At 38.3% G+C, this 14,424-nt stretch overlaps 2 protein-coding genes across 5 annotated transcripts in view; one reads left to right on the top strand and one right to left on the bottom strand.

The window, feature by feature from the left end:
* Positions 1-14,424, bottom strand: part of LOC111147958 (dynein axonemal heavy chain 6) — a 247,580-nt gene that overhangs the window by 53,891 nt on the left and 179,265 nt on the right. The window contains exons 61-63 of the mRNA XM_022504259.1: positions 12,161-12,296; positions 7,980-8,149; positions 1,795-1,985 (exon numbers count right to left, since the gene is read on the bottom strand). Coding sequence (XP_022359967.1) covers positions 1,795-1,985; positions 7,980-8,149; positions 12,161-12,296 — 497 coding nt within the window. The remainder of the gene's footprint in view (positions 1-1,794; positions 1,986-7,979; positions 8,150-12,160; positions 12,297-14,424) is intronic.
* LOC111147959 (TraB domain containing 2A) overlaps positions 1-14,424 on the top strand; it is a 129,557-nt gene that overhangs the window by 110,002 nt on the left and 5,131 nt on the right. The window lies entirely within an intron of this gene.

Below are 14,424 nucleotides of genomic sequence, written 5' to 3'. Positions count from 1 at the left end.
TCAAATTGATTTTAACCAATTTTTCACTCTTGTAATATGGATGTTTCCATTGCTCCATACCTTTGCCACCATTTTGCCAATTTCTTGGGTATGAAAATGATATCTCCTTAATGGCTTTAATTTGTGGTATCCTAATTACTTGTAAGGACAGACATCTTTTCATATGCTTATCAGACATTTAGGTTTCTGCAGTTTTCTATTCTGAAAATTCCAGAAACTCTCCTGCTCATATTTTTTGTCTTTGTTTATACTGGACTATTTTCTTTTTCTGTGATCAAGAGTTGGACACTTAACCAGGTGCTGAGCCGCCCATTGCTATTTTCTTTTTCTTATTAATTCGCAGGAGCTCTTAACAGTTCCCTATACTAATTCTTTGTTAGGATTTCAGAACTATAGGCAAACAAATGACTAGGATCATAAATTTTATGTGTCAACTTGACTGGGTCACACGGTATCCAGATATTTGGCCAAACATTACTCTGGGTGAGCCTGTGAAGGTGTTTCTGGGTGAGATTAACATTTGAATGGGTAAACTGAGTAAAGCAGATTGCCCTCCTCAATGTGAATAGGCCCCATACAATCCATTGAAGACCTGAATAGAACAAAAAGGCTGAGTTAGAGGGAGTTCCTCCTGCCTTTCTGAATGGTGACATTGGTCTTTTCTGGCATTTGGATTCAGACGGAAACACTGGTTCTTGGGTGTTAAGCCTCCTGGCTTTCACACTAGAACTTATACCATTAGTTCTCCTGGTTTTTAGGCCTTTGCACTGGAACTATACATTGGCTCTCTTGGATTTATTTCCTCCTTGCTGGCTGCTGATTTTGGGTCTCCTCAGCCTCCATAATCATGTAAGCAAATTTCATACATACATATATATATAATAATTATATGTTATATATGTATATAAAACATAAAAGATTTTTTCTTTCCTTTCCATCTTTCTTTCCTCCTTCCTTCCTTCTTCCTTTCTTCCCTCCCTCCCTCCTTCCTCATTCCTTCCTTCCTCCTCTCCTCTACTCTCCTTTCTTTCCCTAATTGGATCTGTTTCTCTGGAGAAGCCTGACTAGTGCAGACTATGAACTCCAAATGAACAGATAGGACCCACCATCTTATAATCTTACCAGGGAAAAGGCCAGACCAGCCACTCCATGGGGGTGGGGCGGTGCCTGTCAGATGTCAAGGATGGAAATTACCTTGTAGATAAGAGACCCCTACCCTCCCCTGCCACCCGAGGTCTTATGCACTTCCCTACCCATCTGAACACCATTTTGGAGAGGACTGGGAGAAGAAGAAGTCAGGAAGACTGACTTTTTTTTTGAGAGAGAAACCAAATCAGCTTACCCTGGATGCATTTAAAGTAAAGTAAATGTGTGAGTTTAAACTTCCCCCTGCCCCTTTTATTCAGCAGGGTAGAGGCTCATGAGAAAGAGGAGACTGATAATAGAACATAAGGAGCTCTGGAATTTTTTTGCACATTTCATATGGAGTAAATCAGTCCTTTTACAGTTACAGAAAGGTAATGTCTTAAATAACAAAAAAGTTTTAATCCATATTCCACTAGCTTATTATACATTTTGGATAATCTTGCCTTTATTCAAATAAAGTTTGCATCTGCTTTTTATTATTTTTGACCCCATTTTAACAACAGACATAGCTAAATATTAATGTATCTTAATTTATTTAGTAAGGGATACCTAATGTGGGGATTCACACTCCACAGAGGGAAGAAAAAGGGCAAACCTTAACAAGGAGATGTTCATATGAATTATAAAAATGGCACCACATGACCTCACCGTTCTGAATACCCTCTGTCCCGGGCAAACCTCTGGAATGCGCCCATAGGATCCGAGCCAGTGCTTAAGATAAATACCAGGGGAGTGTTATATGACATGTCTTGATATAGAGTGGGCAGGTCCACGGGTGGTGTCTCTATAAAGCGTTTTCCAAGATTTTCTATTACAAAGTCTGTAAGAGCAAAAACCACCTGAAAGTTGAAAAGAAAAACATTAAAAAAATAGTATGTTGGATGAGAGTCCTCCATAATTCTATCCTATTTCTCCCCTTCAGCTTCTCTGATAGGGTGCCCTGTTGTTCTGCACTCATTTTCTCTTGATTAGGTATCTTTCTTCCTACTGGATTTAGGCCCCATGTAATTGCCAAAAGTCATGGTTCTCATGACCTTACGGAGCAAGCTGACTATTTGATGAGAGGAAAGTCTCTTGTCATTCCATCCATCTCCAGACCTGCTGTTGCCCCATCCTTGCCTTCTTTGGTCCCATCCTTCTCTCATTCTCATGGACTTTACTTTCAGTCCTTCCACTGTCTCTTTTTGCACTATTCATCTCCCCCCCACCCATCTTCTTTTTATCATACAATTAGGCTCTACTGTCTCCTATTCTTAAAACCAAAACAAAAGCCTTCCCTTGATTGTTGCTCCCCTCCCAGCTATTTCCTTTCTTTTTTTCCCTTTATAAGCCAGCTTCTCAGAATTGACACCATATATTGTCTCCCCATCTTTTCCCCCATCTTCCTCTCTCATTTTACTCATCAGCCTCTTCTGACTTTTCTTGGGAACCAGCCTCAGCCCTGAGGATCATATCCCTGCCTGGCCACTTCCTACACCAATGTGTTTCCTTCACGGATCCTATCCTAGCCTGCTCACCCCATTCCTGCTCTTGCAGACCCTCTCTAGCCCACATGGAGCCTTTGTGTGAGATGGGAAAAGATATCCCTTCTTTAATATACTTGTGCCAGAAAGCTGTCATGATAAATATACAAACCAAACCTACAGTATCTACAATGCAAATGGCTCCCATAAGGCTTGTGCAGTGCACATCCGGCACAACTGTAAGCAGCAGCCCTGCTTTAACGTTCGCCCTCCATTAGAATTGACATCACCTCATCCAAAAAATTTTTGCATGTTTTCTGTTGCCATTGTTGCTGGGAGAGGGTATATCTCAACCTGGTTCAGGGCCATGGCCTTGGACTGCACTCTCCTGTGGCCAGTCTGGGAAAAGATGTTTACGTGGCTGCCCACTTAAGTGAGGATATAGTGTGGTACTAACTATAAAGGTGGCCTGGGCCAAAGGACCAGCCCTGCAACAGGGCCAAGAGGGGTTGGAGCTTAGTTTTAGCTATGTCATTGTGTAACTAAATGTAATTTCAACAGCAGTTTCTCATTATTATTTTGAAAAATATTTTTGATAGTATGATCTATTTATTTGCTTTTTACTTTGACAAAAAGTGCTTAGAGTTTATAGTAAATAACAATGTACAAAGCACCAGTGATTTATTTCTTGGGGCTGTTATGTACATATAAAAGCAGTAACGTACTCATGAAATGTTTTTGAACTCAAAAAGTTGGAGAAATACTTCTTCTCACAGCTATGGTCTAGGGAGTTAGGCATTTCTTGAAGGCCACCCTCTGAAAATCCCATGTCTGGCTGCAGGATCAGAGACTTTCTAGTCTCTTCTCTCTTTATCACCAAGTCCTTTGCTAGGGGCTCCTCTCACTTTCTTTTTAAATTGAGTTTCCCAATTCTGACCTATGTGACTCCACTATGTCTTGCTTAGAACCGTTTTTGTGGCCTATTGTTTGATCCTTGACAGGCTCTGACTGAGGCCTCCAGAGCATTTTTTTTAGTTCCTCTTCCCTATCAGAATCCATAGGGAATTTTAAAATTCAGGTGAATACTGTTTTGAAGGTACTGATGGGCCGATAGCATACAAATTCACTCTTGAGAGACTCTGTGTTTGAGAATCCTCTGCCTGTTGCTTTCATTGTGACAAGAAGGTAAGCTTTAAACATTTGGGAATGATGATCCTTTGTTCATCCTTCTGAGTGGCCAAACCTCATTTAAGTTATAGTATATTAGATCATGGGTAAAGACCTGGGGTGGCTGCCACATTGTGTGTTATATCAGAACACAAGTGCTCACACTTCTCATCACACCCAAGTTCTTTTTTTTAAAAAACTGTGGTAAAATAGATATAAAATTTAGCATCTTAACCATTTTAAGCGTATAGTTCATAAGTGAAATTGCATCCTTATAACTGGTGTTTCTCAAATTGGAAAAGCCATGCAATTATTGCTTTGAGAAGATTTCATCCTGGGTGACTGTCTACACTGTGGTTTTCGACAGGGAAAAACCTGGCTCTCAAAGAGACTGCCACCTTCCCAAGGTAGAGGAAGCCTGGACGGAAACACTAGGACTATTAAGGTTAGGGTTCTCGGTAGATTTAGCCTTGGAAATCAACAATGCTGTGTGTGATGTGTCTTGATGTCCTCGTTCATCTGCTTTGAGAATGATCGTTTCTCTTTATATATGTTTAATCACATTAAAGGAGGGGTTCACAAAATATGGTTTCCGGATCAGAATCAGCATCATGTGGGAAGCTATTAGAAATGCAGATTTTTAGCCTGTTGCCCAGACTTGCTGAATCAGAAACTCTGGGAAGTGGACCCCAGGTCTCTGTGCTTTACAAAACCCTCTAGATGATTCTGATGCACACCAAAGTTTGAGAACACTGGTATATAGGACCTTTCTTAGCGTTGGTGTGGTGATGAATTATTGTCTATCAGGAAATCTTTATGCATCTCTGATGTAAATGATACTTTCTTTTTTTCTCTTTCTAGTTCAAATTTCTAATAACCTTGTCCTGAACCATTCTTAGGGCTGATGCCAAAGAAAGAATTTTTGGAATGACAGGCATTCTACTTCCTGTTGCAGTTCTAATGACTCTACCACCTGGTTTACTTAATTTAAGTAAGTTTTACTTACTTAAAACATTACTGGTTTTCATTTTAATTTAATTTTAAGTTTTTTTAGGTAGACTCCAGGACCAGCATGGAGTCCAATATAGGGCTTGAACTCACAACCCATAGATCAAGACCAGAGCTGAGATTAAGAGTCAGATGCTCAACCAATTGAGCCACCCAGGCACTTCTACTTAAGAGTTTTTTGAAATGAAGTTTCATCAGTAGATCCAAACATGCTATTTCTGAAGGAGGCTGAATTTTATGCAAGCTTGCAGTATTTCACACAAGCCACTGTGCTGGAACATCCTCTTTCTCCCAAAGGAGCAACTGACTCTGCCATTTAGAAACACTGGATACCCAATGGGCTCTGCTTGTGAACAGACCTGGGAACAACAGTCTCTCATTGCACAGATCTTATATCTGGTTTTGTCCTTGTTCTAAGGCTTTCTCAGATTTTCTTTTTCTCTGGACAGGGGAATCCAAATTTTTAGAACTTGGATTCTTTTCTCTGGAACCCCAATTTCTTTAGCAAATCATTCTCTGGAATCAGTACCATGGTAAGTGTTGTTCCCAAATGCCTTGATCAGTCTATCTGTTTGAGAGTAGGTGTAGCTGGGATAACATTGTCATGCTTGGCTCTTTTCTTCAGGTTGACTTTGTTGGTGGTCTTGACTGATTCTGGTCCCTGTCCTCTTTGGAGTCCATATCTAGCTCTTCATTTCTGAAACCCAATCCAAATTCCAGATTCTTCCATGTTGATTTATAAAGCAAGTTTTATTTGATAGTATAACACAAGGAAGGTCTTTGGTTGAATGTATTAATAAGAATTTTCAGCTAATCCTCTGTGAAGTTAGTATGACTGTATCTGTCATTTGCAGATTTAATCACATTTACAGAACCGTCCTGGGACATTTTGTGAGAGCCCTGGTGTTCAAGAATGTAATTTTTTTTTATTATGAAAATTTCAGGTACATATAAAGTCAGAGATTAATGAATTTGATGTTTTATCCAGTTTTAATATTTGTTAAGAAAAGGCCAATCTTGTTTCATTGATATACCCACCTACTCCCCGACTCCTTAGGATTTTTTTGAAGCAAATCTCATGTGTCATATTATCTCATCCTCAACATATGTCCCTATAATATAAGGACTCTTTAGAAAACATATGACATGGCATCTAAATGACATCTAAATAATTAACAATAATTCCTTAACATCACTAAATATCTAGTCAGTGTTTACCTTCTCCTAATGAAATTATAAATGCCTGTGTGTGTTTAAATATAGTATATTTAAATCAGGATCTAAATAAAACTTATATGTAGAGATCAGTTGGTTTGTCTAAGTCTCTTTGCATCTATTAAGTTTCATCCTTCATCTCCTTTTCCCCCTTGCAAAAACAAACAAACAGACAAAATGTGTTGTTGTCGAAGAAGCCAGACTCCATGTCTGGCAAATTTTCTTAGAGTCTAGAATTTCTTAGCCTCGATGTCTTAATCTTTATAACTCCTCCTTCTTTGGGGCTCTTGTTACTCAAGCATCCTTTCATCTTTTGTCAGCATCTAGTCTGGTAGCCACTGTCCCATAGTCACTGAAGATTTTCCACCTGGGTCATAGCCTTACTTTCTATTACATATCTATTGCAGTGATTTCTCAACTGTGTCCCAGGCACTGTCTTGCCACCATCTCGTTGGGGGTCACGTGGCCATCCAACTCCCTACCCTCACAGTTTCTTGACCTCTAACTTCAGTAGATACCATTTCTTCTCTTCCTCAGTCACCCACACCCATGGCCACCCTCAGAATATTGTCATCACTCGGAACTATGCATTAGAAATTTTAACTCAATGTTGGTCACAACTCTCCTGTTCTTCTAGCTACACCTCTAGTCCAGCTACATCTGCTCCCAAAGAAAATTCAAGGTTTTTCCTTTCTCCCAGTTTAGAAGCCCTTTCTTTCTAGTACTACTTTTAACAACAGTCTCAATTGCATTCCTACTTCCTCTATTCTTCTATTGCAATCATCTGTGGCTGAGGCCAACCCCATAACTTATGTGTTCCTACAGAGAAGGCAGAAAATCCTTCAACAGAGCATCAGTATCTCTCAATTATGCTTACAGTTTCTTCAGTTAGTTTTCTCTTTCTCACTTCTCATAGGAATAACCATCATTTTTCTCCAGTGCCTCCTGAAACTCATCACTAGAATTATCATCAGAGACATCAGGAATTATATATAAAAACTGGAACTGCCTGCAATGCTTCATTCATTCTACTGATAACTTAGGCTGTACTGAAACTTTATACCTCCTTGGTTTCCATGTCACTTTTTTCTCCTAGTGTTCTTTTTGCCCTGATGACTATTCCTTTTCATCCTTTCTTTCTGCCCTTTAAATGTTGGTGCTTCTCAGGGTTTCATCCTTTGTTCACCTGTCCTCTTATTTTATTATGCATTCTTCCTATGTGATTCTAACAACTCCCAGGGTTTTAATTCCCAGCTCAATGCTGGCGACTCCCCAACTCTCTATCTCTAGCCTATATTTCTCTCTAGAGTTTCCTACCTACATATTAATTGGTCTCCAAACTGCTGTCTACTCTGATAACTGGCAGGTACTGCAGACTCAGTGACATCTTTCTGTGACATGCTTCTCCTTTCACATTTGCTTAGTTGTTGATACAGCTATCCCCTATGGCACCCAAGCAGATATCAGGAGCCATACCAATTGTCTAATCTCCACATTCCTCTCAATCACTTCAACCTACTACCTCTATCCTAATTCAGGCTGTCATAATTTCTTGCAGAGACCAGTCCAACAATCTTCAAACTGGCCTTTGTGGCTATGGTTTTGTTCTTCTCAAATGCCTTCTTTCCACTGTTGCAAAGATCTGAAAGGTCCATCAATTCCCTGCTAATGTCCACCCCCCACCCCAAACCCCATCAGACCACTGTCCTCTCTGGAGAGCACAAATCCTTAATGGTGCATGCTAGGAAAGGATAACCAGGTTCCTGGCTGGCTCTCTAGCCTTTCCTTTCTTCATTTTCTATATAAAACACTATGTTCTATTAATAACACAGAGTCTCTATTTCTTAGAACCTTCTCCCAAACTTGACCATTGTTACTCTCTAAACAAATAAATCTCATCAGTTATGAATCCTAACTGGCTGATGAACATTAGCAGAAATAACTATAACATAGTCCTTTAATTTTAAAAAAAGATCCTACCTTCTCTTCTTTACAACATTTGATGAGAATTAGCTTTTGGAAAGAACTTAATACTGGATGCCAAGAATTATGGCTTTTGATCTCTTTTTCTTGTGTCATGAGTTCCTCTTCCGCCTTCATTTTAGAATAGCCTTCCCATTCAGCTGGGTTAATGTAAGTCTCAAAAGATCCTGGAAACACAATTTAAAAAGATACTTTAATTAGAATTGGTTTGACTTTGAAATTAAATAAGTATATTTAGTAATTTAAAAATCCCTACATTTACTATCTAAATCTAAATACATTTACTATCTAAATCTCTACATTTGCTATCTACTATTTACTAAATGTAAATATATTAATCCCCTCAACCCAACCTAATTAAAAAGAATTTAAAATTGGGTCAGAAAACAAATTCAACAGCAAACCACTTACAAAAACCAAAGCTAAAACAAAAACCCAAAATAAACAAAGAGGTTAAAAAATAAAAGGATGCATAGAGCCACATTAATCAAATGTGAGCAAAAAGAAAATTGAAGTGATAAGAGTAACCGTGAATAAATTAGAATTCAAGGCAAATATAATTAAATGTGATGAAGTAGGTTAAGTTAATTAAAATACAAACCCCATGATAAAAACAATAAACCTATATGTGTCAGATAATAGTGTAAGAATACATCAAGCAATCACTGCTGAAGGTAGAGGAAAAATAGAAAACATAGTAGTGGTCAGAAATAATACACAATTATCAGCCTATGACAGATGAAGCAAATTGAAAGCTCTGGCAGATATAATTTGTACAATATAAATAACATATGAATAAACGGACATATATACAACTTTATGCCCCAGTAAATAGAATATGTTGCTCCCTCTACCCCATGGAATACTTATAAGAAATGGGCCTCACATGAGGGTTAGGATCCCAGTGAGGCTTGAATTTCAAGCTAGAAAACCACTTTCTCCAGCTGGTCCCTACTGGGATTCTCCTCTGAGGGCCTAATAATGGCAACTAAAGAGGAGGTGACAGCTAGAAATGTAATGATAGTTGAGCCTATGGCCCTGGAGGAGTGTGCACTTCTGTGAGACTTCTTAGTTTCTATACAGAATACAGACAGTTACACAGTACAAGATCACAGGGCACAGCACATGATCGCTGTGGTGGTATTCTGAGGACAAGAGAGTAGAACCATCTCTTCTAAAAAGACTTATTTTTCTGGAGGTTCTCATTATTTATTGTATAATCTCTAGGATTCTGGCTAATGAGAGAGGATAAGAGAATATATTTTAAATAACTCAATAGGACATGAAGCACTTAGAAACCATCAAAGACAAAAGATTAAGGCAATTAGGAAGCTTTTGAAGGCAAGAATGACATTGGAATTAATTATTAAAGGTCATCTAAGGTCACCTGCAAAGATCTAGAGCTCACTTTTAGAACACAAGCCATCCTACCATACAACCTTCACAATTGTGCAGGATTTCCAGAATAAAACCTGAAATTTAACAAATGAAAGCAGGAAAATTGTTATGAATAGCTGAAATTTTAGTCCCAACTGACAGGGACAACACCTGGTGCCTTTTGTCCAGATATTATGAGTTGTTTCCAGAATTACTTTGCCTTCTGGCCTCCATCCCGCCCCTCCATCCCTTCTTTCTTTGCCTTTGTGTTTCTGAGGCTCCAGTTTGCTCTTTCTGCTTTGGTTCTGTCCCTAACTGGTCATCTCTAGGTTTCTCCTATTAAGTGGTTTTCTTTTTGTCTTCTACCTCTATCTCTAGCTGCCTTGTTTGACCAGTCCACAACATAAAAACATCATTTCTATTTGATGTATTTATTGAAAAGCATTTCATTTTTTCTAGTCTTTATTTAGAAATCAAAGAAGTTTGTTTGGATCCTAGAAATTCTGGTCCATGTAGACTTTAAATCACCACACTTACTAGTTGAATAAGTATTCATATTACAAGTATAAGAGTGATCATATTACAAGTATATGACTAGAACTAGAACACTGGACTTCAAATAAGTATGGGGTAAATAAAAGAATGGAGAAGCAACCTGAAGACCAGAAAGAAGAAGAAAAAAAAAAAAAATGAAGCAAAGACAAAGGCTGTCAAGAAAAAAAATCTCCACAAAATAAGATGATAGAAGTAAGTCCATATAGATCGGGGCTTCTCATTCTCAGTACGATGGGCATTTAAGGCCAAGTGCTTATCTGTTCTGGAGGATTGTTCTTGCATTGCAGGATGTTTAGCCACATCCTTGGTTTCTACCTCTGAGATGCCAGGACTACCACCCCAGACCATAATGTCCAGACACTGCCAAATGTCCCCTGGGAGACAAAAACCTTCCCCAGTTGAGAGCCCCTGGAGTGGATCAATAACTCTAATAAATACTGAATTAAAACTTTCCTGGGGCACCTGAGTGGCTCAGTGGGTTAAAGCCTCTGCCTTCAGCTCAGGTCATGGTCTCAGGGTCCTGGGATCAAGCCCTGCATAGGGCTCTCTGCTCATCGGGGAGCCTGCTTCCGCACCCCCTCTGCCCGCCTGCCTCTCTGCCTACTTCTGATCTCTGTCTGTCAAATAAATAAATCTTAAAAAAAAAAAAAAAAAAACCAACTTTCATGTTAAAAAAAGAGTCTCTAAAGAGAGACTCTTGCACTGTTCAAAACAACAAAATTCCACTAAAGATACACCAAAAACAGACTAATCACACAAAAGAGTTAAAAAAATAAAGAGTATGGAAATACATAGAGCGGGAAAACTAACCAAGAGAACTGTGCTGTAATTACATTAATATTAGAAAATATATTTTAAGGCAAAAAATAACTATTTAAAGAGGAATATTATTTAGTTATTATTTTTTTAATTTAATTATTTGAATGGAGTAGAGGCAGAGGGAAAAAGAGAGAGAGAAAATCTTCAAACAGACCCCACACTAACCGTGGAGCCCAACATGGGGCGTGATCTCATGAATGATGACAGAGTTGAACACTTAACCCACTGAGCCACCCAGGTGTACCTGGAGGAATATTATTTAATAAAAAAAGAATAATTTACTGGAAGATAATAATCCTAAGCCTATTTATACTGAATAGCATAGTTTCACAGGATATGATGGGAAAAATTTTGGAATTTCAAAGAGAAGTTGGCAATCATAGTTGTATACCTTGATACCTCTCTTAGAAACTGACAGATCAAGTATAAAAAACATTAATAAAATAAATACCACAATAAGTTTGGGTTAAAGGTCACATATGGGATCTTCTTTTTAAGAAAACACACATAGAACATTTTATGAAGAATGAAATCTAAATAAATTACAAAGAGAGACACCTGGGTAGCTCAGTGGGTGAACATCTGCCTTCAGCTCAGGTCATGATCTCAGGGTCCTGGGATCGAGTCCTGCATCAGACTTCCTGTTCAACAGGGAGCCTGCTTTTCCCTCTGCCTATCAGTCCCCCTGCTTGGCTTGCATACAAGTTCTCTCTCTCTGACAAATAAATAAAACCTTAAAAAAATTACGAAGAATCAATTTCATGCGACCCATGAGTATCAGTTCCATAACATAATTAAATTATAAACAATAAAAAGAGAGTTCCCCCAAATCCTTAATGTTTTCAAACTAAAAAGTGTACTTTTAGAAATGACAGGGCTACATATTAAAACTTTGGGGGAAAATTAACATAGAATGTTATAATTCAGAGCACTACCTCTGGGGAAGAGGAGAAGGGTCCTGTGATGGAGAGGATTCTGGAAGGCTGGTACTATTCTAGTTTCTGATTTGGGGGGTGGCTCATAAACTGAGATTGAGTTGGATGCTTAACCAGCTGAGCTACCCAGATGCCCCAAGTTGTACCATTTTGATTTGTGCCCTTTTCCATATGTATGTAATCCTTCAGTGAAAAGTTAAAAAACAAAACAACAACCAGAAAACCTATGGGATGCAGCTAAGGTAATTCTTTGAGGTAAGTATATCCCCTTAAAATGAAGATAACAGTAAATATAAAATCTTGGAAATTCATGGGCCAAACATTCAACTCAAGCATTGAACTGGGAAAACAAGTAGTTCACATTTTCTTAATAATGAAGAAATTTCCTATTGAAAAATATTGATCTAGCAGAAGAGGTTAAGGGAGACATCCAAGTCAGGATTTACGAGCTTGTTTACAACTTCCCATAGCAGATCCTTTTTGACATATTACCTATTCGTATAGAAATAGGATGTAACAGTATATATTGTGTGAGTCCTTCAAAAACTCCAAACAATTCTTCTAAGTCACAGCACGCAAACCACATGGCAGGCTGCAGCCAGGGAACGTCAGGCCTGGGTGGGCGTTCCTATTAGAAGACAGAAAGAAAATGAGTAATAATTCACAAAGACAGCCACAAAATAGGTTTTCTCCTTGTCTCAGTGAAAAAAGCAAGCTCCAACAGCATGTTGAAAATAACTATTTGCCTAGGACAAGGAACTAGATAGGGTGAGACAGAAAGGATGTTGAACCAGTTCTACCTGTAGACTTTGCTCAGAAGTGCAGCTGGTGAAGGCTTTCCAGGGTGACATTTGCGGAAAGCAGTTCACCCGGTGAAGGGTTAACATTAAACGTGTGAAGCTGACTTCTAGTCTGTGCCCCAACTCATCACACCAGTCTCTTCCCACCCTCCAGACAGTCTTCTGTGTTTTTTTCCCATGAAGACTAGCTTCATGGCACTATTCCATGGAGCACTTACATGTAGGTGAACAGTTTTAAAAGAGAGAAACAGCTGGGATCACAGGCTGAAACTAATCCCTTGAAAATTTCTTAAATATTTGCCTGAGGTTCTATACTAATTTTTGAGTAGATTTACTGAGATACAATTCACATACCATGTCGTTCATCCATTTAAAGCATACAATCCAATGTCTTTTAGTAAATTCAGACTTGTGCAACCATCACTACAGTGAATTTTAGAACATTTCCTCTCCTCAAAAAACCCCAGGTATTCTTTAGCTACTATCCTCCTATTTTCCCATGCCCCCAGCCTAAACAACTACTAAACTGCTTTCTGTCTCTACAGATGTGTCTGTTCTGGAAAAGTCATATAGATCAAATTTCATAATCCGTGGTCTTTTGTGACTGCCTGCTTTTGCTTAGTTTAATGTTTTGAAGGTTTACTCATGTTGTGATACGCATCAGTACTTCATTCCTCTTTATGGTTGAATAATATTCTGTTGTGATGAGTAGACAACATATTGTTTATTCACGCATCAGTTGATGGACATTGGGGTTGTTTCCACCTTGTTGGTGACTATGAATAATGCTGCTAGGATATTAATGTCCAAATTTTTTGTGTGGACATATTTTCATTTCTCTCTGATACACACCCAGGAGTTGAATTGCTGGGTGATATAGAAATTCTATATTTTGCTTGAGGAGCTGCCAGACCATTTCCCAAAGTAGCTGCAGCATTGTTTGCTCTAGTCAGCAGTTTATGACGGGACTGATTTCTCCACATCCTCACTGACACTGGTTATTATCTTTTTGATTCTAGCCATTCTAGTAGGGATGAATGCTATCTCCTTAAGGTTTGATTTGCATTTACCTGATGAATAATGATCTTGAACATCTTTTCATGTGCTTATGTATATCTTTTTTGGAGAAATATTTATACAGGAGCTTTGTTTATTTTTAAATTGGGTCATTTGTCATTTTATTGTGGAGTTGTAAGGGTTCTTTATATATTCCTGATACAAATCCTTTCTCAGATATGATTTGCAAATATTTTCTCCCATTCTGTGCATTGTCTTTTCATTTTCTTAAGTTTTCTTTAAAACAAAAGCATGCTTATTTTTTATAAAGTCCAATTTATCTATTTTTTTCTTTTGTTGCTCATGCTTTTGGTATCATATCTAGGGATCCATCGTGAAACATGCAGTCATGAACACTTCTTCCCATGTGCTCTAACAAGAGCTTTAGCTCTTATATTTAGGCTTTTGATACATTTTAGGTTATATATGGTGTGATATAAGGATCTAGTTTTACTGTTTTGCATGTGGCCCAGCTGGCCCACACCATTTGTTAAAAAGACTACTTTTCCCAATGAATTATCTTGGCAATCTTATCAAAAATTGGTTGACTATAGACACATGCTTTTATTTCTAGACTTTCATATTTGATTTCATTTATCCATTTGTCTTTGTGCTAGTATCATACGGTCTTGATTATTGCTGCTTTATAGTGAGCTTTGGGATCTGGATCCTTTGCTATTCCATATGAACTTTAAACTCGCTGATTTCTACAAAGAAGTCAGCTGGGATTCTGATGGGGATTTCACTGAGTCTGTAGATCACTTTGGGTAGTATTGCCATCCTAACAGTACTAAGCCTCTAATCCATGTTTGTGGGATTTTTTTCCCCCACTTATTTAGGTCCTCAAATATCTTTCAACATGTTTTGTAGTTTTCAGAGTATAAGTTTGAGCATCTTTTG

This window comes from Enhydra lutris, unplaced genomic scaffold (assembly GCF_002288905.1).
Source record: "Enhydra lutris kenyoni isolate GAN:26980312 unplaced genomic scaffold, ASM228890v2 scaffoldscaffold18, whole genome shotgun sequence".
In the NCBI taxonomy this organism is placed as follows: Eukaryota; Metazoa; Chordata; class Mammalia; order Carnivora; family Mustelidae; genus Enhydra; species Enhydra lutris.
Note: the sequence above shows the minus strand (reverse complement) of the source record. Positions and strands in the feature narration are given on the sequence as shown.